This window comes from Rana temporaria, chromosome 13 (assembly GCF_905171775.1).
Source record: "Rana temporaria chromosome 13, aRanTem1.1, whole genome shotgun sequence".
Classification (NCBI taxonomy): Eukaryota; Metazoa; Chordata; class Amphibia; order Anura; family Ranidae; genus Rana; species Rana temporaria.
Window position 1 is genome coordinate 108,904,474 of NC_053501.1, and position 25,221 is coordinate 108,929,694.

At 47.1% G+C, this 25,221-nt stretch overlaps 1 protein-coding gene across 1 annotated transcript; it reads left to right on the forward strand.

The window, feature by feature from the left end:
* Positions 1 to 5,332: 5,332 nt before the first annotated feature.
* NAXE (NAD(P)HX epimerase) lies at positions 5,333 to 21,968 on the forward strand. Its single transcript, XM_040332360.1, has 6 exons — positions 5,333 to 5,520; positions 11,313 to 11,421; positions 13,500 to 13,610; positions 16,464 to 16,577; positions 18,941 to 19,088; positions 21,603 to 21,968. The coding sequence occupies exons 1-6, from the start codon at positions 5,357 to 5,359 to the stop codon at positions 21,803 to 21,805; spliced, it is 849 nt and encodes a 282-aa protein (XP_040188294.1). The 5' UTR covers positions 5,333 to 5,356; the 3' UTR covers positions 21,806 to 21,968.
* Positions 21,969 to 25,221: the final 3,253 nt, after the last annotated feature.

Genomic DNA, 25,221 nt, shown 5'->3' on the forward strand with positions numbered 1-25,221 from the left:
CCCCTGTCACATGACCCACCCCCGCAGAACCATGGCACCGGGTTCGTACCATACTTTTATTTTTTCTCTCTTTTCTCAATTCAACATCTAATACAGACCCTCCTACCGTAAGCCTGATTTCAAATTCCCGCTAGTCTGCAAGGGATGATGATGGGAGTTTCAAGTAATTTTCATGTCTATATTCCACCACTGGAAACGCCCACTAGGCTAACGCAAGTCTAGCGCAAGTATCAAAGACATTGTAAATATGTTATCTGTATATAAGGTTTTTAAAGGTAAAAAAATAAATAAAATAAAGGCTACAAATATTTATTTCAATCTCAGTTTTATTTCATTTTTATTTATTTTTTTATTTATTTTTTACTACTATTTACGTGATTTCAAGTCAATTTTGTATCACATCGGTTGTATGGATGTAGAATCGTAACAAAGGGTCTGCTCTATCCAATGATTCATCAATACAATTGGGGGGGGGAAGGTCCTTGTAATATACAGCATCTCACAAAAGTAAGTACACCCCTCACATTTTTATGCCCTGGATACCATCGGGCCCCTTACAGGTGTAATGCAAAAAAATAAAATATATAAAATAAAGAAACGGGAGGGGGCCAGCCGGGCTCCTGGGGACAATCGGGCCCCTTACAGGTGTAATGCAAAAAAAAAAAATATTAAAATGGAAAAAAAACGGGAGGGGGGGCCTGGGGACCATTACAGGTATAATGCTAAAAAAATAAAAGTAAAATAAAAAAAACAGGAGTGGGGGCAGCCGGGCCTGTAAGGGGCCCTGGGGACCATCGGGCAGCTTACAGGTGTAATGCAAAAAATATTAAATATATAAAATTTAAATAAAATATAGAAAAACGGGAGGGGGCCAGCCATGCCCCTGGGGACCATCGGGCCCCTTACAGGTGTAATGCAAAAAAAATATATTAAAATGGAAAAAAAAACGGGAGGGGGGGCCTGGGGACCATTACAGGTATAATGCAAAAAAAAATGTAAAATAAAAAAAACAGGAGTGGGGGCAGTCGGGCCTGTAAGGGGCCCTGGGGACCATCGGGCAGCTTACAGGTGTAATGCAAAAAATATTAAATATATAAAATAAAAAAATAAAAAAAGGGATGGGGCCAGCCGAGCCCCTTACAAGTGTAATGCAAAAAAAAAATATGGAGTGGGGGCAGCCGGGCCTGTAAGGGGCCCTGGGGACCATAGGGCAGCTTACAGGTGTAATGCAAAAAATATTAAATATATAAAATAAAAAATAAAAAAAACGGGAGGGGGCCAGCCGGGCCCCTGGGGACAATCAGGCCCCTTACAGGTGTAATGCAAAAAAATAAAATATATAAAATAAAAAAATGGGAGGGGGCCAGCCGGGCCCCTAACAGGTGTAATGCAAATATATATTAAAATTAAAAAAATTGGGAGAGGGGGGGGCTGGGGACCATAACAGGTGTAATGCTAAAAAATTTAAAATAAAAAAAACAGGAGTGGGGGCAGCCGGGTCTGTAAGGGGCCCTGGGGACTATCGGGCAGCTTACAGGTGTAATGCAAAAAATATTAAATATATAAAATAAAATAAAAAACGGGAGGGGGGCCCTGGGGACCATTACAGGTGTAATGCAAAAAAATTTAAAATTAAAAAGAAATGTAAAATAAAAAAAACAGGAGGGGGCCAGCCGGGCCCCTGGGGACCATCGTGCCCCTTACAGGTGTAATGCCTGTACCCCCCTGATGGCGGCCCTGGTTTTATGTATATAGAGTGTAGGGGTCAGGTGTACTGTATATAACACACTACTTAACACAAACTAAGTAGTAGTCAAGTAGCGCAACAGAAATGTAATCCATAAAACTATCTTACTCTCTGCCCCCCCCCTCCCCCTCCATATCTGAACAATGTATACACCTAATTATTTGGATGCCAGCCGCAGTCCCCGTCCCTCTCAAGTCCCAGGCTATCATGCGGAAAGCCTCTTGGCCATTTTGTTCTCCCGGGTGAGGGATGGCGGGCCGGGCTAATTGGCCTAGTTAGAAAATGAGTGTGATTTTCCGAGCCGCAGAACATAATGATTTGTAAAACAAGTGCGAACCGTCCCCGGGACTAATGTGGGCCCAGAAATGAAAGACGGATACTTAGTGGAGAGGCAATTTCCTTTGGAGTGGCCTTGCTATGCGCTATTATTGTTGATTGCGGGTTTTTATTCCAATCAGGGGGACGCTGCAATGTTCTCCATATTAAGAGATGGGAGGAAAATCGCCAGATTGAAACCACCATGGGGGGGGGGGGGGAGGTTTGTCTCTGGAGGATTAAAGTGCACCTGTCACCTATACAGTGGGGCTGATTCTTTACAATTGGACCAATCGTCTTTAATTTTTCGGCCTCCTCCATGCAATAGCATGCAGTCTCTGACCATCTTCTGTATTATATCTGCAGTCTCTGACCATCTCCTGTAGTATATCTGCAGTCTCTGACCATCTCCTGTATTATATCTGCAGTCTCTGACCATCTCCTGTACTATGTCTGCAGTCTCTGACCATCTCCTGTAGTATGTCTGCAGTCTCTGACCATCTCCTGTATTATATCTGCAGTCTCTGACCATCTTCTGTATTATATCTGCAGTCTCTGACCATCTCCTGTACTATGTCTGCAGTCTCTGACCATCTCCTGTAGTATATCTGCAGTCTCTGACCATCTTCTGTATTATATCTGCAGTCTCTGGCCATCTCTTGTAGCATGTCTGCAGTCTCTGTCTATCTCCTGTAGTATGCCTGCAGTCTCTGACCATCTTCTGTAGTATGTCTGCAGTCTCTGACCATCTCCTGTATTATATCTGCAGTCTCTGACCATCTTCTGTATTATATCTGCAGTCTCTGACCATCTCCTGTATTATATCTGCAGTCTCTGACCATCTTCTGTATTATATCTGCAGTCTCTGACCATCTTCTGTAGTATGTCTGCAGTCTCTGATCATCTCCTGTAGTATGTCTGCAGTCTCTGACCATCTCCTCTATTATGTCTGCAGTCTCTGACCATCTCCTGTAGCATGTCTGCAGTCTCTGACCATCTTCTGTATTATATCTGCAGTCTCTGACCATCTCCTCTATTATGTCTGCAGTCTCTGACCATCTTCTGTATTATATCTGCAGTCTCTGACCATCTTCTGTATTATATCTGCAGTCTCTGATCATCTCCTGTATTATGTCTGCAGTCTCTGACCATCTCCTGTAGTATGTCTGCAGTCTCTGATCATCTCCTGTATTATGTCTGCAGTCTCTGACCATCTCCTGTAGTATGCCTGCAGTCTCTGACCATCTTCTGTATTATATCTAGAGTCTCTGATCATCTCCTGTAGTATGTCTGCAGTCTCTGTCTATCTCCTGTAGTATGTCTGCAGTCTCAGACCATCTCTTGTAGTATGTCTGCAGTCTCTGATCTTCTCTTGTAGTATGTCTGCAGTCTCTGACCATCTCCTGTAGTATATCTGCAGTCTCTGACCATCTCCTGTAGTATATCTGCAGTCTCTGACCATCTCCTGTAGTATGTCTGCAGCCTCTGACTATCTCCTGTAGTATGTCTGCAGTCTCTGCCACCCATCAGTGCTGCATATCAATGCCCATCCGTGCTACCTATAAGTGCCCATCAGTACCACCTACAAGTGCCCATTAGAGCCGCCTATCACTGTCCATCAGTGTCACCTATCAGTGCCACCTATGAATGCCTACGGGTGCCCATCAGTGCCACCTATGAATGCCTATGAGTGCCGCCTATCGTTACCCATCAGTACTGAATATCAGTGCCCATCAGTGACACCTATTAATACTCATCAGTGCTGCCTATCAGTGCCACCTATGAATGCCTATGAGTGCCCATCAGTGCTACCTATGAATGCCTATGAGTGCCCATCAGTGCCACCTATGAATGCCTATGAGTGCCCATCAGTGCCACTTATGAATGCCTATGAGTGCCGCCTATCGTTACCCATCAGTGCTGAATATCAGTGCCCATCTGGTGAGGAGAATTGCCCTCTCACTTCCAAAAATGTATGAATTATTATTATTTTGACGTTTTATGTTTGTTATTATCGTTCATTATCAGAATTTTATTAACAGAGATCTAATAGAGTTGAAAAAAATGTGGAGGACCCTTTTATGGCAATATAAAAAAAAAAAGGCGGCAGGCCACGTTGTGCTGCTGTCTACGCCAAACAATGCGCTGCCCCCTTGTGCAGTAGGAAATGGGTCATCACTATTATGTAAAGACTATTAGCTAGATTCAGAGAGACTCAGGCTCGCGTATCAGTAGATACGCCTGCCTAAGTCTGAATGTGCGCCGGCGCTAATTTAAGCGTATTCTGGTAAACAGATACGCTGAAATTAGGCTCATAAGTGTCTTACACCGTCGTATCCGAAATAAGTAATTTTTAGGCTGACCGCTAGGTGGCGCTTCCATTGCGGTCGGCGTAGAATATGTAAATCACTAGATATGCTGATTCACGAACGTACGCCCGGCCGACGCAGTACAGATACGCCGTTTACGTAACGCATTATCAGGCCTAAAGTTATTCCATCAAATAGGTGGAATAGTAATGTTAAGTATGGCCGCCGTTCCCGCGTCGAAATTTGAAAATTTGACGTCGTTTGCGTAAGTCGTCCGTGAATAGGGTTTTACGTCATTTACGTCCACGTCGAAACCAATAGGACTGTGCGGCGTACTTTGCCGCAATGCACACTGGGATATGTAGGCGGACGGCGCATGCGCCGTTCGTAAAATACGTCAATCACGTCAGGTCAAGCTCCATTAACATAAAACACCCCCCCTAAGCTAAATTTGAATTAGGCGCCATTACGCCTGCCCGATTTACGCTACGCCGCCGTAACTTAGCAGGCAAGTACTTTGTGAATCATGTACTTGCCTCGCTAACTTATGGCGGCGTAGTGTAAACACGATACGCTACGCCGCCGCAAAGTTAGGACGCCCTCTCTGAATCTAGCTATATATTACAATGACTTCAGTCACTTCCTGTATTTGCCTCAATAATACATATTGTATTAGTTCTATATTTTTATTTCAATTATTCTTTATTCATTTTGTTCTTATTAGTTCTATAATAAATGTATTTTTTTTTTTTTTTTTTTATCATATTTATATCAGCATGAGTAAACTTTGACAACAGTTGCCCATAGCAACCATATATATTTTTTTCGGCCCTGTCGTCCAAAAGCCTATTCTGCGCATGCGTGAGGACGTTCTATCCCTCCCCAGCCTGGTGTATAAACTCGTTGGTCAGGCAGCCGTGCGCACCCACGGAAGTGCCGCTTAAAGAAGACGAGGGGGCGTGGTTTAGGGGAGAGAGAGAGACAGATGCACGGGGTCCGCGCGTTGCTCAGCCTGGGCTTGCTGGTGGGCGGTGCTCGGCTGGCAGTGAGGGCCCAGACGTGCCTGCGCACGGCGGCAGACGGGAGCGCGCAGTGCAGAAAGTACCGAGCGGGGGGAGCGAGGATGGAGGGGGGGCCCAAGTTGCTCAGGTGAGGGGGCGGGGGGAGTCAGCCTGCAGTGCATTCTGGGTAATGAGGGGTCTGTGCATTGTGGGAAGAAATGGAAAAGGGAGGCAAGTTGGGAGGGGGAGTCATTTATTATTGGGGGGGGGGCTGAGTGCAATGCATTATGGGGGAATTAACCACTTCCTGACCAGGCTTTTTCTGGCACTTTTTGTTTACAAAATTAATGTGAAAGAGTAAATAGATACCTAACACGTCCCGCTTTAAAAATTGCGCACGCTCGTGGAATGGCGCCAAACTTCAGTACTTAAAAAAATCTCCATAGGCGACGCTTCAAACATTTTCGAGTTACAGAGGAGGTCTTGGGTTAAAATGATCGCCCTCGCGCCAACGTGGGCAGCGATACCTCACACGTGTAGTTTGAACATCGTTTACGTATGCGGGCGCGACCTATGCGTGCGAGCACACGGGGACGGGGGTGCTTTAATTTTTTTTTTGTTTACTTTTTTTTTTTTTTTACACTTTCCCTAGAAAATTCGCCAATTGAGATATAAAATAAATATAATACGATCTTGGCCTTTCCCCCCCGACAATGTTTACTTCCGCCGGTTCGGACGTGACGTCGTAACGTTGCGCCTGGGCCTCCGAGAGTCATATAGCCAGATTCAGAAAGACTGGCTTAAGTTTGTGCGGGCATAGCGCATCTCAGATACACTACGCCGCCGTAACTTAGAGAGGCAGGTACTGTATTCACAAAGAACTTGCGTCCTAAGTTACGGCGGCGTAGTGTAAATGGGCCGGCGTAAGCACGCGTAATTCAAAGTAGGCTGGTAGTGGGCGTGTTGTATGGTAATGAATTGTAACCTCACGTAAATGACGCGCCTAACGAACGGCGCATGCGCTGTCCGTGGACGTATCCCAGTGCGCATGCTCAAAATCACGTTGCAAATAGTCAATGCTTTCGTCGTGAACGTAACCTATGCCCAGCCCCATTCACGTACGACTTGCACAAACGACGTGAAATTCGACGGCTGTTCCGACGTCCATACTTAACATTGGCTGCGCCATCTTTTTGGTGGTTTATCTTTACGCCTGAAAAACGCCTTAGGTAAACAGCGTATCGGGCGCAAGTACGTTTGTGAATAGGCGTATCTAGCTCATTTGCATATTCTAGGCGTAAATCCACGTACACGCCCCTAGCGGCCAGCGTAAATATGCAGCTAAGATACGACGGCGTAGGAGACTTACGCCGGTTGTATCTTAGCAACAGTTAGGCGTATCTCAGTTTGAGAATACGCTTAAAGATACAACGGCGCAGATTCGGACTTACGACGCCGTCGTAAGTCTTACTGAATCTGGCTACTAGAGTCTGCCGGGGACCATCTGGCCCTCGGCATTCTCTATGGCAGGGATCCTCAAACTACGGCCCTCCAGCTGTTGTAGAACTACATATCCCATGAGGCGTTGTAACACACGGACATTCGCAGACATGACTCGGCATGATGGGAATTGTAGTTCCTGAATAACTGGAGGGCCTTTTTTTTTGCCGATCGCACAGGCGAGGTGGTAGAAGCATCAGAGGGTAGCGGGAGGGGAGGGGGATGGGGAACGTCCCCTCCGAACGATCAGGCTGCTGAACAGCCGCTAGGATTGTTCTTATGGTGTAGGAAATCGCCGGCATGTCTGCATTGAGGTGTATCTCTGTATTTGCAGCGTGCAGTGCGTTATCGGTGAAAATATGGGTGGGGGGGGGGGGGCGCTCAGGTGAGGGGGTCTATATTACCTGGGTGCAGTGCGTTATGGGGTCTTCTGTATTACTGGAGTGCAATTCCAAATGTTGGATTAATGGGGGTGCTCAGGTGAGGGGTCTGTCAGTGCAATATGGGGGTTTGGTGAGGGTTTTGTGTGCATTGTAGGGGATCTATTGGGATGCTCAGGTGAGGGGGGGCCTGCATTGGAGTGCAGTGCATTATGGGGGGGTTAATGGAGGGGGAGTGATCAAGGGAGGTGTCTGTATTATCTGGGTGCAGAGAATTAGGGACATTAATGGGGTTCTCAGGTGAGGGGTCTGTAATATCTAGGTGCAGTGTATAATGGGGGTCTATCTGCATTGTCTGAGGGCATTATGGGGGATTATTGGGGTGCTCAGGTGAGGGGTCTATATTAGGGTGCAGTGCATAATAGGGGATTATTGGGATGCTCAGGTGAGGGGTCTATATTAGGGTGCAGTGCATTATGGGGGATTATTGGGGTGCTCAGGGGAGGGGTCTATATTAGGGTGCAGTGCATTATGGGTGATTATTGGGGTGCTCAGGGGAGGGGTCTATATTATCAGGGTGCAGTGCATAATGGGGGATTATTGGGGTGCTCAGGGGAGGGTTCTATATTAGGGTGCAGTGCATTATGGGGGATTATTGGGGTGCTCAGGGGAGGCGGTCTATATTAGGGTGCAGTATGGGGGATTATTGGGGTGCCCAGGTGAGGGGTCTATATTATCAGGAAGCAGTGCATAATGGGGGATTATTGGGGTGCTCAGGTGAGGGGTCTATATTAGGGTGCAGTGCATTATGGGGGATCATTGGGGTTATCAGGTGAGGGGTCTATATTAGGGTGCAGTGCATTATGGGGGATTATTGGGGTGCTCAGGGGAGGGTTCTATATTAGGGTGCAGTGCATTATGGGGGATTATTGGGGTGCTCAGGTGAGGGTTCTATATTAGGGTGCAGTACATAATGGGGGATTATTGGGGTGCTCAGGGGAGGGTTCTATATTAGGGTGCAGTGCATTATGGGGGATTATTGGGGTGCTCAGGTGAGGGGTCTATATTAGGGTGCAGTGCATTATGGGGATCATTGGGGTGCTCAGGGGAGGGGTCTATATTAGGGTGCAGTGCATTATGGGGGATCATTGGGGTGTTCAGGTGAGGGGTCTATATTAGGGTGCAGTGCATTATGGGGGATTATTGGGGTGCTCAGGTGAGGGGTCTATATTAGGGTGCAGTGCATAATAGGGGATTATTGGGGTGCTCAGGTGAGGGGTCTATATTAGGGTGCAGTGCATTATGGGGGATTTTTGGGGTGCTCAGGGGAGGGTTCTATATTAGGGTGTAGTGCATTATGGGTGATTATTGGGGTGCTCAGGGGAGGGGTCTATATTATCAGGGTGCAGTGCATAATGGGGGATTATTGGGGTGCTCAGGGGAGGGTTCTATATTAGGGTGTAGTGCATTATGGGGGATTATTGGGGTGCTCAGGGGAGGCGGTCTATATTAGGGTGCAGTATGGGGGATTATTGGGGTGCCCAGGTGAGGGGTCTATATTATCAGGGAGCAGTGCATAATGGGGGATTATTGGGGTGCTCAGATGAGGGGTCTATATTAGGGTGCAGTGCATTATGGGGGATTATTGGGGTGCTCAGGGGAGGGTTCTATATTAGGGTGCAGTGCATTATGGGGGATTATTGGGGTGCTCAGGTGAGGGGTCTATATTAGGGTGCAGTGCATTATGGGGATCATTGGGGTGCTCAGGGGAGGGGTCTATATTAGGGTGCAGTGCATTATGGGGGATCATTGGGGTGCTCAGGTGAGGGGTCTATATTAGGGTGCAGTGCATTATGGGGGATTATTGGGGTGCTCAGGTGAGGGGTCTATATTAGGGTGCAGTGCATAATAGGGGATTATTGGGGTGCTCAGGTGAGGGGTCTATATTAGGGTGCAGTGCATTATGGGGGATTTTTGGGGTGCTCAGGGGAGGGTTCTATATTAGGGTGTAGTGCATTATGGGGGATTATTGGGGTGCTCAGGGGAGGGGTCTATATTAGGGTGCAGTGCATTATGGGGGATAATTGGGGTGCTCAGGGGAGGGGTCTATATTAGGGGGGATTATTGGGGTGCTCAGGTGAGGGTTCTATATTAGGGTGCAGTACATAATGGGGGATTATTGGGGTGCTCAGGGGAAGGGTCTATATTATCAGGGAGCAGTGCATAATGGGGGATTATTGGGGTGCTCAGGGGAGGGGGTCTATATTGGGGTGCAGTGCATTATGGGGATTATTGGGGTGCTCAGGGGAGGGGTCTATATTAGGGTGCAGTGCATTATGGGGGATTATTGGGGTGTTCAGGTGAGGGGGTCTATATTAGGGTGCAGTGCATTATGGGGGATTTTTGGGGTGCTCAGGGGAGGGGTCTATATTATCAGGGAGCAGTGCATAATGGGGGATTATTGGGGTGCTCAGGGGAGGGGGTCTATATCAGGGAGCAGTGCATAATGGGGGATTATTGGGATGCTCAGGAGAGGTGGTCTATATTGGGGTGCAGTGCATTATGGGGATTATTGGGGTGCTCAGGGGAGGGGTCTATATTAGGTTGCAATGCATTATGGGGGATTATTGGGGTGCTCAGGTGAGGGGGTCTATATTAGGGTGCAGTGCATTATGGGGGATTATTGGGGTGCTCAAGGGAGAGATCTATATTATCAGGGAGCAGTGCATAATGGGGGATTATTGGGGTGCTCAGGGGAGGGGTCTATATTAGGGAGCAGTGCATAATGGGGGATTATTGGGGTGATCAGGGGAGGGGTCTATATTGGGGTGCAGTGCGTTATGGGGGATTATTGGGGTGCTCAGGTGAGGGGTCTATATTATCAGGGTGCAGTTAGGGGATTTTTGGGGTGCTCAGGGGAGGGGTCTATATTAGGGTGCAGTGCATTATGGGGGATTATTGGGGTGCTCAGGTGAGGGGTCTATATTATCAGGGTGCAGTTAGGGGATTTTTGGGGTGCTCAGGGGAGGGGTCTATATTGGGGTGCAGTGCATTATGGGGGATTATTGGGGTGCTCAGGGGAGGGGTCTATATTATCAGGGTGCAGTGCATAATGGGGGATAATTGGGGTGCTCTGGTGAGGGTTCTATATTAGGGTGCAGTGCATTATGGGGGATTATTGGGGTGCTCAGGGGAGGGGTCTATATTAGGGTGCAGTGCATTATGGGGGATTATTGCGGTGCTCAGGGGAGGGGTCTATATTAGGGAGCAGTGCATAATGGGGGATTATTGGGGTGATCAGGGGAGGGGGTCTATATTATCAGGGTGCAGTTAGGGGATTTTTGGGGTGCTCAGGGGAGGGGTCTATATTAGGGTGCAGTGCATTATGGGAGATTATTGGGATGCTCAGGTGAGGGGTCTATATTAGGGTGCAGTGCATTATGGGGGATCATTGGGGTGCTCAGGGGAGGGGTCTATATCAGGGTGCAGTGCATTATGGGGGATTATTGGGTGCTCAGGTGAGGGGTCTATGTTGGGGTGCAGTGCATAATGGGGGATTATTGGGGTGTGCAGGGGAGGGGTCTATATTAGGGTGCAGTGCATTATGGGGGATTATTTGGGTACTCAGGGGAGGGGTCTGTGTGAGTCACCTGTGTGCAATCTATTATGGTGCTCAGGTGAAGGGTCTATCTGTATTATCTGGGTGTAGAGCATTATAGGGGATTGATGGGGGTACTCAGGTGAGGGGGTCTGTATTTGAGCACAGTGTATTATGGGGGCACTAAGTTTAGGGGGGCTGTTAGTATTGTAAATTGGGGTCCAGCGATGATTTTTAGGGCTGATCTGGTAACAGACATTTGCTCATGAAGCCCAATATGGAGAAATGTCTGTAGGAAGTACAGCACGTCACCCATAGGGACCAATCAGATTCTCCCCTCGGTGACCCCGCCCCAGTATGGGATTATTAGGCCCTTATGAGTAATGTGAAGTCCGCTCGGATATTTTCCTGCGGTGGCGGACGCACGCCGCGTTACTGAGTGTCCCTTTTTTATTTTGTCAGCCAGGCGGAGGCGCAGGCGGTGGACGAGGAGCTGTTCAATGAATACCGGTTCAGCGTGGACCAGTTGATGGAACTTGCCGGACTGAGCTGTGCCACCGCCATCGCCAAGGTAATCCCTACAGGAGACGCCATCTCCGAAATCTCACACCGAATTCCTCTCGTCTTGTTTTACCATCCCCCCCCTTACACTGGTACACCCCATATGGACTAAAAAAGCAGAGCTCTGCTACCCAATGCCACAGCTGACCCCCCCCCCCCCCCCATTGACTGATGGGGATATGATAAAGTCGGTGAGGAGTTGGAAGCACAGAGTGAATGAAGCAGGGAGATTCTTGCACTGCAGGTCCTCAATTACACCTTCCCCTCCAGCAAGGAGAACAGTGAGCAGCACAGTAGTGGCATCATCTGATAACTGATGGGGTATTGATAGAGGTACAGCAAGCACAGATCTACATAGTTACATAGTTAGTCACATAGTTAGTCAGGTTGAAAAAAGACACAAGTCCATCCAGTTCAACCACAAAAAACAAAATAAAAAACACAGTACAATCCTATACACCCAACTCCATACCCACAGTTGATCCAGAGGAAGGCGAAAAACCCCAGCAGAGCATGAGATCCAATTTGCTACAGCAGGGGAAAAAATTCCTTCCTGATCCCCCGAGAGGCAATCGGATTTACCCCGGATCAACTTTACCTACAAATCTTAGTACTCAGTTATATTCTGTACATTTAGGAAAGAATCCAGACCCTTCTTAAAGCAATCTACTGAGCTGGCCAGAACCACCTCTGGAGGGAGTCTGTTCCACATTTTCACAGCTCTTACTGTGAAAAAACCTTTCCGTATTTGGAGGTGAAATCTCTTTTCCTCTAGACGTAAAGAGTGCCCCCTTGTCCTCAGTGTCTACAGAATGGATGAAACAGAAGCAGGGAGATCCGTGCATTACAGGTCCTCAGATACAGCTTCATCTCCAGCAAGGAGAACAGTGAGCAAGACAGTAGTGGCGTCATCTGATGACTAATGGGGTAATGATAGAGCAAGCACAGATTGGATGAAACAGAAGCAGGGAATTTCATTGCATTACAGGTCCTCAGGTACAGCTTCCCCTCCAGCAAGGAGAACAGTGAGCAGCATAGTAGCGGTGATAACTGATGGGGTAATGATAGAGGTAGAGCAAGCACAGATCTACAGAATGGATGAAACAGAAGCAGGGAGATCCTTGCATTACAGGTCCTCAGTTTCACTGTTCTTGCTGGAGGAGAAGCTGTACAAGACAGTATTGGCATCATCTGATGACTGGTGGGGGAATGATAGAGGTAAAGCAAGCACATATCTGCAGAATGGATTAAAGTGGTTGTAAACCCTTTTTTTGTACTTTTACCTACAGGTAGGCCTATAATAAGGCTTACCAGCACGGTTTAGGAGATATTCCCCTCGCAATGCGCACGCGCGGGAGTGACGTCATCGCCGCTCCAGCCAATCACAGCGCTGGAGCGGCGATACCCGGAAGACACGCCAGGCAAGAGGACATCTCGCTCGGCGTGGACCAGGTAAGTGCTACAAACCTCGTTCCGAGGTAAGTATTTCATAATGAGCTAATATGCGGTGCATATTAGCTCATTATGACTTTTGCCTTGCAGCAGAAACATTTTTTTTTTTAGGCGGGTTTACAAACAGATTGGTTGAAACAGAAGCAGGGAGATCCTTGCATTACAGGTCCTCAGGTTCACTGTTCTTGCTGGAGGAGAAGCTGTACAAGACAGTATTGGCATCATCTGATGACTGGTGGGGGAATGATGGAGGTAGAGCAAGCACATATCTGCAGAATGGATGAAATGGAAGCAGGGAGATCCTTGCATTGCCGATCCTCAGGTACAGCTTCCCCTCCAGCAAGGAGAACAGTGAGCAGCACAGTAGTGGCATCATCTGATAACTGGTGGGGTAATGATAGCGTTTGAGCACAGATCCACAGAATGAGCCTAAAATATGCATTTTAACATATGTGCCAAAAATAGAAAAATGGCTCCGGGACTGAAATGGTTGAGAAATATGTCCACCCAAAGTAAAAACTTTTGGCCACCCGGTGTTACTAATGGATGCAGAAGTCTCAAGATTACTTTGAGAGGTTGTTTAATATTATGTGCCTGATTTCTGTCTCGATAACCTTCCCTTGTCTCTATCCCTAGGCCTACCCAGCGAGCTCATTCACCTCCAATCTGCCGACTGTTTTGGTGATCTGTGGTCCGGGGAACAATGGAGGAGACGGCCTGGTGTGCGCCAGACACCTAAAACTGTTTGTAAGTCCTTTTCTTAAACTCCTCGCTCTGAATTTAGTTTTCCGTTAATATATGGTAGCTCACAAAAGTGAGTACACCCCTCACATTTTTGCAACCAGGTGAGGAGGACAAAGACAAGTGTGTGTTGTCTACAGTCAGGCATGGTGGTGGGAGTGTCATGGTCTGGGGCTGCATGAGTGCTGCCGGCACTGGGGAGCTACAGATCATTGAGGGAAACCATGAATGCCAACATGTACTGTGACATACTGAAGCAGAGCATGATCCCCCTCCCTTCAGAGACTGGACCGCAGGGTAGTATTCCAACATAACGACCTCAAACACACCTCCAAGACCACCACTGCCTTGCTAAAGAAGCTGAGGGTAAAGGTGATGGACTGGCCAAGCATGTCTCCAGACCTAAACCCGATTGATCATCTGAGGAAAGAAAGGTTCAGGTGGGTCTGCTGGATAATCGGTGGCTGCTCAGGAGGCCAGGAGTGCCGGTGATCTGCCGTGCTGGTTCCAGCTAACGTGGAAGTTCCAGCGCATGCGCAAGCTGATGTGCTGAGATGGTTCCAGCCATCGGGAAAGTTCCTTCAAGGACTGCGCAGGCGCAAACTTGCTGACGGAAATCCCCGAACCGCGGCCGGCATCCAGGGCGACGTGGATTTCGAGGTAAGTGGCCAGTCGGCCTCACGTCCTCGCTTCGATCGGACAGCTCGCTTCGCTCGCTCGGCCTCCTGCCTTTTTTTTTTAACATCCTCCAATCCACGGGGATGTTAAAGAATGAGCCTGGATGCTGGGCAAGGTTCGGAGATTTCCGTCGGGAAGTTTGCGCCTGCGCAGTCAGTGAAGGAACTTCCCCGTTAGGGGAACATTGAGGACAAGTCACCGGCAATGCACGAGGCAAAATGTAGAAGCTGAAAGGATGGACAGCCGCACTTACAAAAAAAACCTTGGGTTGTCTATTAAAAACAGTGGATGGAAAATGCACTACAAATAACAGCAAAGGGTGGGATACATCCTACGCGTTTCACACTGCAATCAGCCATGATTAAGCACTGATCGCAATGTGAAATGCGTAGGATGTATCCCACCCTTTGCTGTTATTTGTAGTGCATTTTCCATCCACTGTTTTTAATAGACAACCCAAGGTTTTTTTTGTAAGTGCGGCTGTCCATCCTTTCAGCTTCTACCGATTGATCATCTGTGGGGTTCCTCAAACGGAAGGTGGAGGAGCGCAAGATCTCCAACATCCACCAGCTCTGTGATGTCATCATGGAGGAGGGGAAGAGGAGTGCCAACCTGTGAAGCTCTGGTGACCTCCATGCCCAAGAGGGTTAAGGCAGTGCTGGAAAATAATGGCGGCCACACAAAATATTGACACTTTGGGCCCAATTTGGACATTTTCACTTAGGGGGTGTACTCACTTTTGTTGCCAGCGGTTTAGACATTAACCACTTAAAGACCTCAGGTGTTTTTCAGATTTGGTGTTTGCAAGACTAAAACATTTTTTTCTGCTAGAAAATTACTTAAAACCCCCAAACATTATATATTTTTTTTTCTAACACCCTAGAGAATAAAATGGCGGTCATTGCAATACTTTTTGTCACACCGTATTTGCGCAGCAGTCTTACAAGCGCACTTTTTTTGGAAAAAATTCACTTTTTTGAATTAAAAAATAAGACAAAAATAAATTTGGCCCAATTTTTTTATATATTGTGAAAGATAATGTTACGCCGAGTAAAATGATACCCAACATGTCACGCTTTAAAATTGCGCCCGCTCGTGGCATGGCGTCAAACTTTTACCCTTAAAAATCTAGATAGGCGACGTTTAAAAAATTCTATAAGTTGCATTTTTTGAGCTACAGAGTAGCTCTAGGGCTATAATTATTGCTCTCGCTCTAACGATCGCGGCGATACCTCACTTGTGTGATTTGAACACTGTTTTCATATGCGGGCGCTACTCACGTATGCGTTCGCTTCTGCGCGCGAGCTCGTCAGGACGGGGCGCTTTAAAAAAATTTTTTTTTTTGTTTTCTTATTTAATTTTATTGATTTTATTATTTTTTACACTAAAATATAAAAAAAAAAAAAATGATCACTTTTATTCCTATTACAAGGAATGTAAACATCCCTTGTAATAGAAAAAAGCATGACAGGTCCTCTTAAATATGAGATCTGGGGTCAAAAAGACCTCAGATCTCATATTTAGGCTTAAATGCAAAAAAAAAAAAAAGGAAAATTTAAAAAAATGACAGAAAAAAAATTGTCTCTTTAAGAGGCTGGGCGGGACTGACGTTTTGACGTCACTTCCGCCCAGCAGAGCTATGAGGACGGGTGGGGGCCATCTTGCCCTCACTCAAGTCCTCACTCTCCTGGCGGCAGCATCGGATCTCCTCCGCCGCTACCGACGGCTCCGGTAAGCGGCGGAGGGCGCGGAAAAGTGGCGGGAGGGGGGGGGGGCCCCTCTCCCGCCACCGATAACGGCGAATCCGCCGCGGAGACCGCCGTTATCGTTTACACGGCCGCCAGCTGAAAACATGGATATCTCAGTTGTGGCAGCAGCTGCTGCCGTTACTGAGATATCCATGTTTAAAAAGAGGACGTATATATACAGTGGGGGGTCCTTAAGTGGTTAATGGCTGTGTGTTGAGTTATTTTGAGGGGACAGACAATTTACAACGTTATACAAGCTGTACACTCACTACACAACATTGTAGCAAAGTGTCATTTCTTCAGTGTTGTCACATGAAAAGATAGAAGAAAAGATTTACACAAATGTGAGGGGTGTACTTACTTTTGTGAAATACTGTAACATTGTATGCAGTTCCCAAGTCTTTGAGATTTGTTTTTTTTCCCCTGCCCCCAGGGTTATGAACCAGCCATCTTTTACCCGAAACGCCCAAATAAGCCGCTGTTTGAGAATTTGACCACACAGTGCAAGAAGATGGACATCCCTTTTCTCACCGAATTCCCAAATGAGGTAACAAAACGATATCCTTGCTGGTATTTTAAAGAGGTTCTTTAACCGCTTGCTGACCAGCGCACGGTGATATACGTCGACAGCATGGCACGGACAGGCAGAAGGACGTATATATATACCTCCCCTTTAAAAAGCAGCATTGTGGACGCGCGTTGCGAGCTCCGTGAGCCCAACCGCGGGCATACCCGCGATCGTCTCACGGAGAGGAAGAACGGGGAGATGTCAGTGTAAATGCAACATCTCCCCGTTCCGCCTAGTGACGCTGTCACTGATCGTGTTCCCTGTCATCTGGAACAGCGATCAGTGATGTGTCACGGCAAGCCACGCCCCCCCCCCAACAATTATAATACGTCCCCAGGTCACACTTAACCCCTTCAGCGCCCCCTACAGGTTAACCCCTTCACTGCCAGTGTATTTTTTTTTTTACAGTAATCGGTGCATTTTTATAGCACTGATCGCTGTGTAAATGTGGTCCCAAAATAGCGCCAAAAGTGTCCGCAGTCACGATAAAAATCACTGATTGCCGCCATTACTAGTAAAAAAAAAAAAAAGAATATTAATAAAAATGCCATAAAACGATCCCCTATTTTGTAACTTGTGCAAACCAATCAAAAGACGCTTTATTGCGATATTTTTGGTAAAAAAAAAAAATGTAGAAGAATATGTATCGGCCTAAACCAGTGCTTCTCAAATAGTGGGGCGCGCCCCCCAGGGGGGGCCCGAGGCTCCATAAAGGGGGGCTCGTTCCGGACCGCGGCGATCGCGCCATTTAGTATCCGCTTCTGTCCCCAGCCTCCTCCGCTAGTTAGAGGAGCGGGAGGCGGGACATTTTTGAACTGGGGGACGGGACCAGAGAGGTAGCAGCCTGTCATGTTGGACGGCAGGTGATTGGCTGCTAGGAGGCGGTCCTAGCAGCCAATCACCAGTTCGCCCAAAAGTCGCCCCGCCCAGTGCTGCTGCGGCTTCACTTGACGAATGTCCCGCCTCCTGCTCTCCGCGCTGAAAAGTTACAGGTAGGAGTGGAGAGGGAGGAAGGAAGGAAAAATATATGGAAATGTTAAGGACGAGGAGTGGGGGCTGTGCTGTGGGGGGGAAAGGGGGGTTATGTGATGGGGGAAACTGTGTGCAGGATATGTGATGGGGGTCATGTAAAGGGGGCAATACTTTGTGGGGGGGGGTATGTGATGGGGTCATGTAAAGGGGGCAATACTGTGTGGGGGGGGGGTATGTGAAGAAGGGCAATACTGTGTGTGGGGGGATATGTGAAGAAGGGCAATACTGTGTGTGGGGGGATATGTGAAGAAGGGCAATACTGTGTGTGGGGGGATATGTGAAGAAGGGCAATACTGTGTGTGGGGGGATATGTGAAGAAGGGCAATACTGTGTGTGGGGGGATATGTGAAGAAGGGCAATACTGTGTGTGGGGGGATATGTGAAGAAGGGCAATACTGTGTGTGGGGGGATATGTGAAGAAGGGCAATACTGTGTGTGGGGGGATATGTGAAGAAGGGCAATACTGTGTGTGGGGGGATATGTGAAGAAGGGCAATACTGTGTGGGGGATATGTGGATACAGTGTTATGCAGAGGTGTACTTATAACAATTTTAGAGGCAAATGATACTATCTACAGTCGCGCGTAAAATGTTTTCTTCTTCCTAGGTGGGGGGGCATGACGGAAAATAATTGAGAAGCACTGGCCTAAACTGACGTGGAAAAAAAAAAATTATATATTTTTTGGGGGATATTTATTATAGGAAAAAAGTAAAAAATATTGCATTTTTTTTTTTTTTTAAATTGTCGCTCTATTTTTGTTAATAGCGCAAAAAATAAAACGGGCAGAGGTGATCAAATACCACCAAAAGAAAGCTCTATTTGTGGGAAAGAAAAGGATGTCAAATTTTGTTTGGGAGCCACGTCACACGACCGCGCAATTGTCGGTTAAACTGACGCAGTACCGAATCGCAAAAAGTGCTCTGGTCTTTGGTCAGCCAAAGGGTCCGGGGGGCTGAAGTGGTTAAGATATAAGTGGTCTCCTTTTGGCGGATTCGCCACAAGATCACTTTTATCGGCGACGTGACAGGATCCCACCGCGTTTCAGTCTTCTTTGCAGCTTATGGGACTGCGCCACAACGGCAAGTCAAACAAATTGCTTTCCGGAGGGGGGGGGGGGGGGTAAAACTTTGCTAAGCCAAATGTTTGACTGTTGAATCGGCATGACAGCCAGGCAGCTAGTATTTTATAATAAGAGATCAGCAGTAGGCATGCTCCATGCTAGAATCTGATTGGCTGGTTTAGGCAACACCACACAGTAAAAAAAATTTGGCTACATGAGGTTAGAATTCTGTTCTCTCTTCTCCTCCCAGGCGGAGGTGATTGATGGAGCCTATAACTTGGTCGTAGACGCCATCTTCGGCTTCAGCTTCCAGGGGGCCGTGAGAGAGCCATTTGGAACAATACTGAGCACCTTAAAACAGATCACCATCCCGATCGCCAGCGTGGACATCCCATCAGGTACAAAATCATCACCATTCTAATGTATAGTATATATGGGCAAAGTATGTCTGTCATAGGTGTGCACAGACCATGGCATTAGGGTGTGCGCCCAAAGTATGTATGTGTATAATATATATCTCTATCTCAGTGGAGCAGTGTCAGTAGTTTATTTTTTATTATCATAACTTTTACAATTTTTCACAATTTTATTTATTAATAATAATTTATTATTTTATCACAACTTTTTTTTTTTTCTATTTTTTACAATTGTATTTAATAGTAATAAATAGGTAGATTTAGTAAGAGTTAGGCCGGCTTATCAGTAGATAAGCCGACCTAACTCAGAATCTACGCCGACGTATGTTTAAGCGTATTCTCAAACAGAGATACGCTTAAACATATCTAAGATACGACGGCTTGCGCTGTCCTATCTTAGATTGCAATATTTCGGATGGCCGCTAGGTGGCGCTTCCATTGCGGTCGGCGTAGAATATGTAAATTAGTAGATACGCCGATTCACGAACGTACGCCCGGCCGACGCAGTACTTTTACGCCGTTTACGTTAGAGATAGGCCGCCTAAAGTTAGAGCTAGGCCCTACATGGAATAGTAATGTTAAGTATGGCCGCCGTTCCCGCGTCGAAATTCGAAATTTTTACGTTGTTTGCGTAAGTCGTCCGTGAATCGGGATTTACGTCCACGTCAAAATCATTAGGCCCGTGCGCCGTACTTAGCCGCAATGCACACTGGGAAATGTAGGCGCCCGGCGCATGCGCAGTAAATATAAAAAGTCAAACGTAAGGTCAAGCCTTATTAACATAAAACATGCCCCCCTTACACACATTTGAATTCGGCGCCCTTACGCCCGCCCGCTTTAGGCTACGCCGCCGTAACATAGCAGGCAAGTACATTGTGAATCATGTACTTGCCTCGCTAACTTACGGCGGCGTAGCTTAAATGCCTTAAGCTACGCCGCCGCAAAGTTGCGGCAACGTACCTGAATCTCGGCAATAATATTTTTTTATGGGAACTTTTTAATTTTTTTTTTTTTTTTTACAATTTTATTTAAGTATTATTATTATTATTATTTTTTTTTTTTATCACAACTTTTTTTTTTTTCTATTTTTTACAATTGTATTTAATAGTAATTTATTCTTTTTTTTTTATTGTAACTTTTTAATTTTTTATTTTTTTACAATTTAATATATTATTATTATACATTTTTTGGTCCATTAGGGGGGCTTTGGTGAGATATCAAAGATCTAAACAGACCCCTGATATCTCACTTTTTAGACAGAGATTCCCAAGTCCCTACTCCTGCAGCCAAACAGCAGGGGGGATTTGTGCAGCACAGTGTGATTAGGCACACCTATGATGTCTATTAGGTAGATTCACGTACATTGCCCTAAACTTGCGGTGGCGTAGCTTAGCGTGTTTAGGCTACGCCGCCGTAAGTTAGCTAGGCAAGTACATGATTCACAATGTACTTGCCTGCTATGTTACGGCGGCGTAGCCTAAAGCGGGCGGGCGTAAGGGCGCCGAATATAAATGTGTATAAGGGGGTGTTTTATGTCAATAAGGCTTGACCTTAAGTTTTTGAAGTTTTTTTATCACTGCGCATGCGCCGGGCGCCTACATCTCCCAGTGTGCATTGCGGCTAAGTACGCCGCACGGGCCTATTGATTTTGACGTGGACGTAAATCCGGATTCACGGTCGACTTACGCAAACGACGTAAAAAATTCGAATTTCGACGCGGGAACGGCGGCCATACTTAACATTACTATTCCATTAGGGCTAAGCTCTAACTTTAGGCGGCCTATCTCTAACGTAAACGTACTGCGTCGGCCGGGCGTACGTTCGTGAATCGGCGTATCTACTCATTTACATATTCTACGCCGACCGCAATGGAAGCGCCACCTTGCGGGCATCCGAAATATTGCAACCTAAGATAGGACGGCGCAAGCCGTCGTATCTTAGATATGTTTAGGCGTATCTCTGTTTGAGAATACGCTTAAACATAAGTCGGCGTTGATTCTGAGTTAGGTCGGCTTATCTACTGATAAGCCGGCCTAACTCTTTCTGAATCTACCTATATACATTCAGTACATCTCCACTAAATATCTGTGTTTTTGCACATGGGGGGGTGTGTCACGTAGCTTCAGAATTTAGCCTTTGGAGCCGCATTTGGGAGTCCCAAGTTTTGAGAGGGGTGTATTTCCCTTGTAGGGATATTATATAACAAAGGGGGGGGGGATCTTGCCTAGACCTAAGGAAGAGGAACATGAACCAGAGGCATATTTCCCAATATTGTACCGTGCGTCTGGAATTGGTTCCAGTGACGACGAGGGATTTCCCCTCACTTCCTGTTTCAGCTATGGGACAGGAAGTGAATGGAAATCTTCCAATGGACCACAGATACCAAAAAGAAAAACACTGATCAGGGATTATAACTCTCTATTCTTCTATCCAAAAGGGGGGGGGGGGGGGGTGGGATGTTGCCTTTCGTTCTAAATCTCATATTGTTCTTTCCAGGGTGGGATGTGGAGAAAGGAAACCCAGAAGGCATTCAACCGGACATGTTGATCTCTCTGACCGCCCCCAAACAATCAGCCGTACACTTCTCAGGACGCTACCACTTCCTGGGGGGGCGATTCGTCCCCAAGGCACTGGAGAAGAAGTATAACCTGAATCTCCCCCCATACCCAGAGACCGAGTGTGTCCGCAAACTACCATGACCAAGTACCCGACGGAGCCAGAGCACTGACCGCATACAGAGCATTGGGAGATTGATGGGACGTTCTTATTGGTCAATCTGTAAAATGTTTAGATTTGTGTTAATCTTACAAATATTATGGGTGCACTTTAGTAAAAAAATAAAATAAAAATTAAAAGGAGTTATTTTTCTGGATCTGCTGTATCAGGTGTGGGTTGGAAATTTCAGGAATGGTTTACAATCATCGGAACAAGACCATTCATTCACTGTCATGGAGGAGAGTGACACAGGAAAGCCGTCTTCCTTAAAGTACAACTATGGTCCAAAAAATAAAAGTATATCACGAAATAAAGCTCTCACTTCTTAACCACTTAAGCCCCGGAGCATTAGGCAGCTAAAGGACCTGGCCAGTTTTTGCGATTAGGCACTGCGTCGCTTTAACTGACAATTGCGCAGTCGTGCGACGTGGCTCCCAAATAAAATTGGCGTCCTTTTTTCCCCACAAATAGAGCTTTCTTTTGGTGGTATTTGATCACCTCTGCGGTTTTTATTTTTTGCGCTATAAACAAAAATAGAGCGACAATTTTGAAAAAAAAATGCAATATTTTTTTACTTTTTGCTATAATAAATATCCCCCAAAAATATATAAAACATTTTTTTTTTCCCTCAGTTTAGGTCGATACGTATTCTTTCTATTTTTGGTAAAAAAAAATCACAATAAGCCTTTATCGATTTGTTTGCGCAAAATTTATAGCGTTTACAAAATAGGGGATAGTTTTATTGCATTTTTACTAATATTAATATTTTTTTTCTTTTTTACTACTAATGGTGGTGATCAGCGTATTTTTTTTTTCGTGACCGCGACATTATGGCAGACAAATCGGACAATTTTGACACATTTTGGGGACCATTTTCACAGCAAAAAATGCTATAAAAATGCACTGTTTACTGTGAAAATTACAATTGCAGTTTAGGAGTTAACCACTAGGGGGGCAATGAAGGGGTTAAGTGTGACCTCATATGTGTTTCTAACTGTAGGCGGGCGTGATCGTGTTTACCTATATCAGGGAACACACGATCAATGACACTGCCACAACGAAGAACAGGGAAGGTGTGTTTACACTCACCTCTCCCCGTTCTTCAGCTCTGGAGGACCAATCGCGGGACACCGGCGGCGATCGGGTCGCGGAGCTTCGGACCGGGTCGCGTGCAAGCGACCCCCAAGGCTGGGCTTAAAGGGCCACGTACAGGTACGTGGATGTGCCCAGCCGTGCCATTCTGCTGACGTATATCGGCGTGAAGGGGTCCTTAAGTGGTTAAAGTACAACTATGGTCCAAAAAATAAAAGTATATCATGAAATAAAGCTCTCACTTCTTAAACATATCGGTACTTGTTTGTATAAATGTAGTTTGTATAGCAGTGTCCACTGAAAAAATTCTTACAAAGGAAGTGGATGGAGGAATTTCTCACCCACCCCACCATCCCCCACTTCCGATGGGGTTCATGTATTCTAACAGCTGTCAGGATACACTGATCCAGTGACAGCTGGTGCTCAAATTTTTTTTTTGGGGGGGGGGGGGGGGTGCAAACACAAACCAAAAAAGAAACCCATCAACTGCCGCCAGTGTGCCCATCAATTGCCACCAGTGTGCATCCGCCCGGCCCTTACCTTGTCTCGGTGGGGCAGCGGGTCATGCCAAAGTCCTCCACGCTCCTCGATGTCTTCTCCTGTCCTCTGCTAGGATTGGACGCCTGATAAGCGGCATCCAATCCCAGCGCCTGTCGTTTCAGCCAGTTAGGTGACGGGTAACAGACCCGAGCACCTGATTGGCTGAGAAGCGGTTCAGTGTTAGGAAAGCGAATGAATAGTCGCTTTCCTAACACAACGCTGAGTGAACAGCGGGCGCCCACTGTTCACCTTTTTTTGACGCCTACGACTCTAATCGGGTGCTTCCAAAAAATACCCCGCCGCTGTAATTCAGATGCCAGGCACCCGAAAAGGGGTCGGCCACCTGAATAGGGGGTGACAGCGGCAACGAGCTGCTGACCTTTGCGTTGCACTGTTCCAGACTGGATTGCGGCAGGGTGCAACTGCGTCACAGTGGGCATGTCTTTGATCAGTGGCTAGGGTGGAGTAACAATCCCTAACTTGCCACCCCATATAGGGGGCAAGCCCATGCACCATTCACTGGCAGTCTGAGTGGCAGGGCCGGACTGGCCAACCGGGAGACCGGGAAAATTCCCGGTAGGCCGGCCGCCTGCTCTTGCCTGCTGTCATTGCAGTCTGCCTGTCAGTCAAATATACAGTAATCAGCGGCGGGCCGCAGCCGCGATCGCCGCGGCCGCCGCTCTTTTCACTTGTGCATGGGTGACCGCTGCTGTTCCCTGGGGCTGCTTTTACATACCTGCAGACTACGGTAGTTAAAAGCAGCCGCAGGCCGGCGGGTTGCGGCCGCCATGCTCGGCGCCGCACTTGCCTTCTTGAACTAGTCTGATGTTTTGTTTCTCTTGCTCGGCTCCTCCCCCTAGACACATTAACAGTGATGCTGCTCACTGATTAGCTAGGCTACCTAGCTAATCAGTGAGCAGCATCACTGATCATGTGTCTAAGGGGGAGGAGCCGAGGAGGAGAAACAAAACATCAGGACTAGTTCCATCGTCCCGTGCGGCGCCAAAACGAGAGCCTACACTGTCTCTGCACGGTCACGAGTGAGCAGCAGAGGAGAAGAGGATGCCCCCACCGCCCCAGTCGCCACCCAGCCTTGGAGCACAAGGTGAAAAAAAAAAACAATTTATAAAACGAATCTCTCTCTTACCATATCTGCACCCCCCCGCCCCCCCTCCTTCTCTCTCTGTCACCTACCTTTAATAAAATTGAAATCTGTATAATAATCTCAGAGAGGAGGGGGGGGGGGTGCACCGTGCAATGCCTTGTGAGAGAGATTATTATACAGGTTAAGGTTACAATTTGCACCCCCCCCCCTGTCACCTTTGCTGCCCCTGCAAATTGTAATAAAAAAAAAACAGCCAAAAACGCCAAAAAAATTCCCACCTGTCCTCCTGCGGCTGCCTCCCGCACTATAGGTACGGCACTTTACCTGAAAAATTTGGTTACTTAGCTGTTGGCAGCATGGAGGAGTGTGACAGGCACCCCCCATGCTCATTTAGGGTCCTTTCACACTAGCGGACCGTTCGTCCGCTTATTACAAGTCCGTTTACGGACTTGTAATGAATCCCTATGGGATCGCGTCCGTTAGCGGATGGAGCATCCGCTAACATCCGCGTCCGTCGGGATCCGCTTTTACGGACGGAAGAAAACCCTATTTTTCTTCCGTCTGGCGGATCGGATCGGGTGAATACGGACACACGGTCCGCCTGCATCCGATCCCCCATAGGGGAGAGCGGAGGAGAGACAGGGCGGTCTCTGCACTGTGTGC

Coding starts and splice junctions, on each gene's coding strand:
- NAXE (XM_040332360.1), top strand. CDS start 5,357: ATGCACGGGGTCCGCGCGTTGCTCAGCCTGGGCTTGCTGGTGGGCGGT. Junction 5,521..11,312: donor GGGGGGCCCAAGTTGCTCAG/GTGAGGGGGCGG, acceptor TTATTTTGTCAG/CCAGGCGGAGGCGCAGGCGG. Junction 13,611..16,463: donor CCAGACACCTAAAACTGTTT/GTAAGTCCTTTT, acceptor CCCTGCCCCCAG/GGTTATGAACCAGCCATCTT.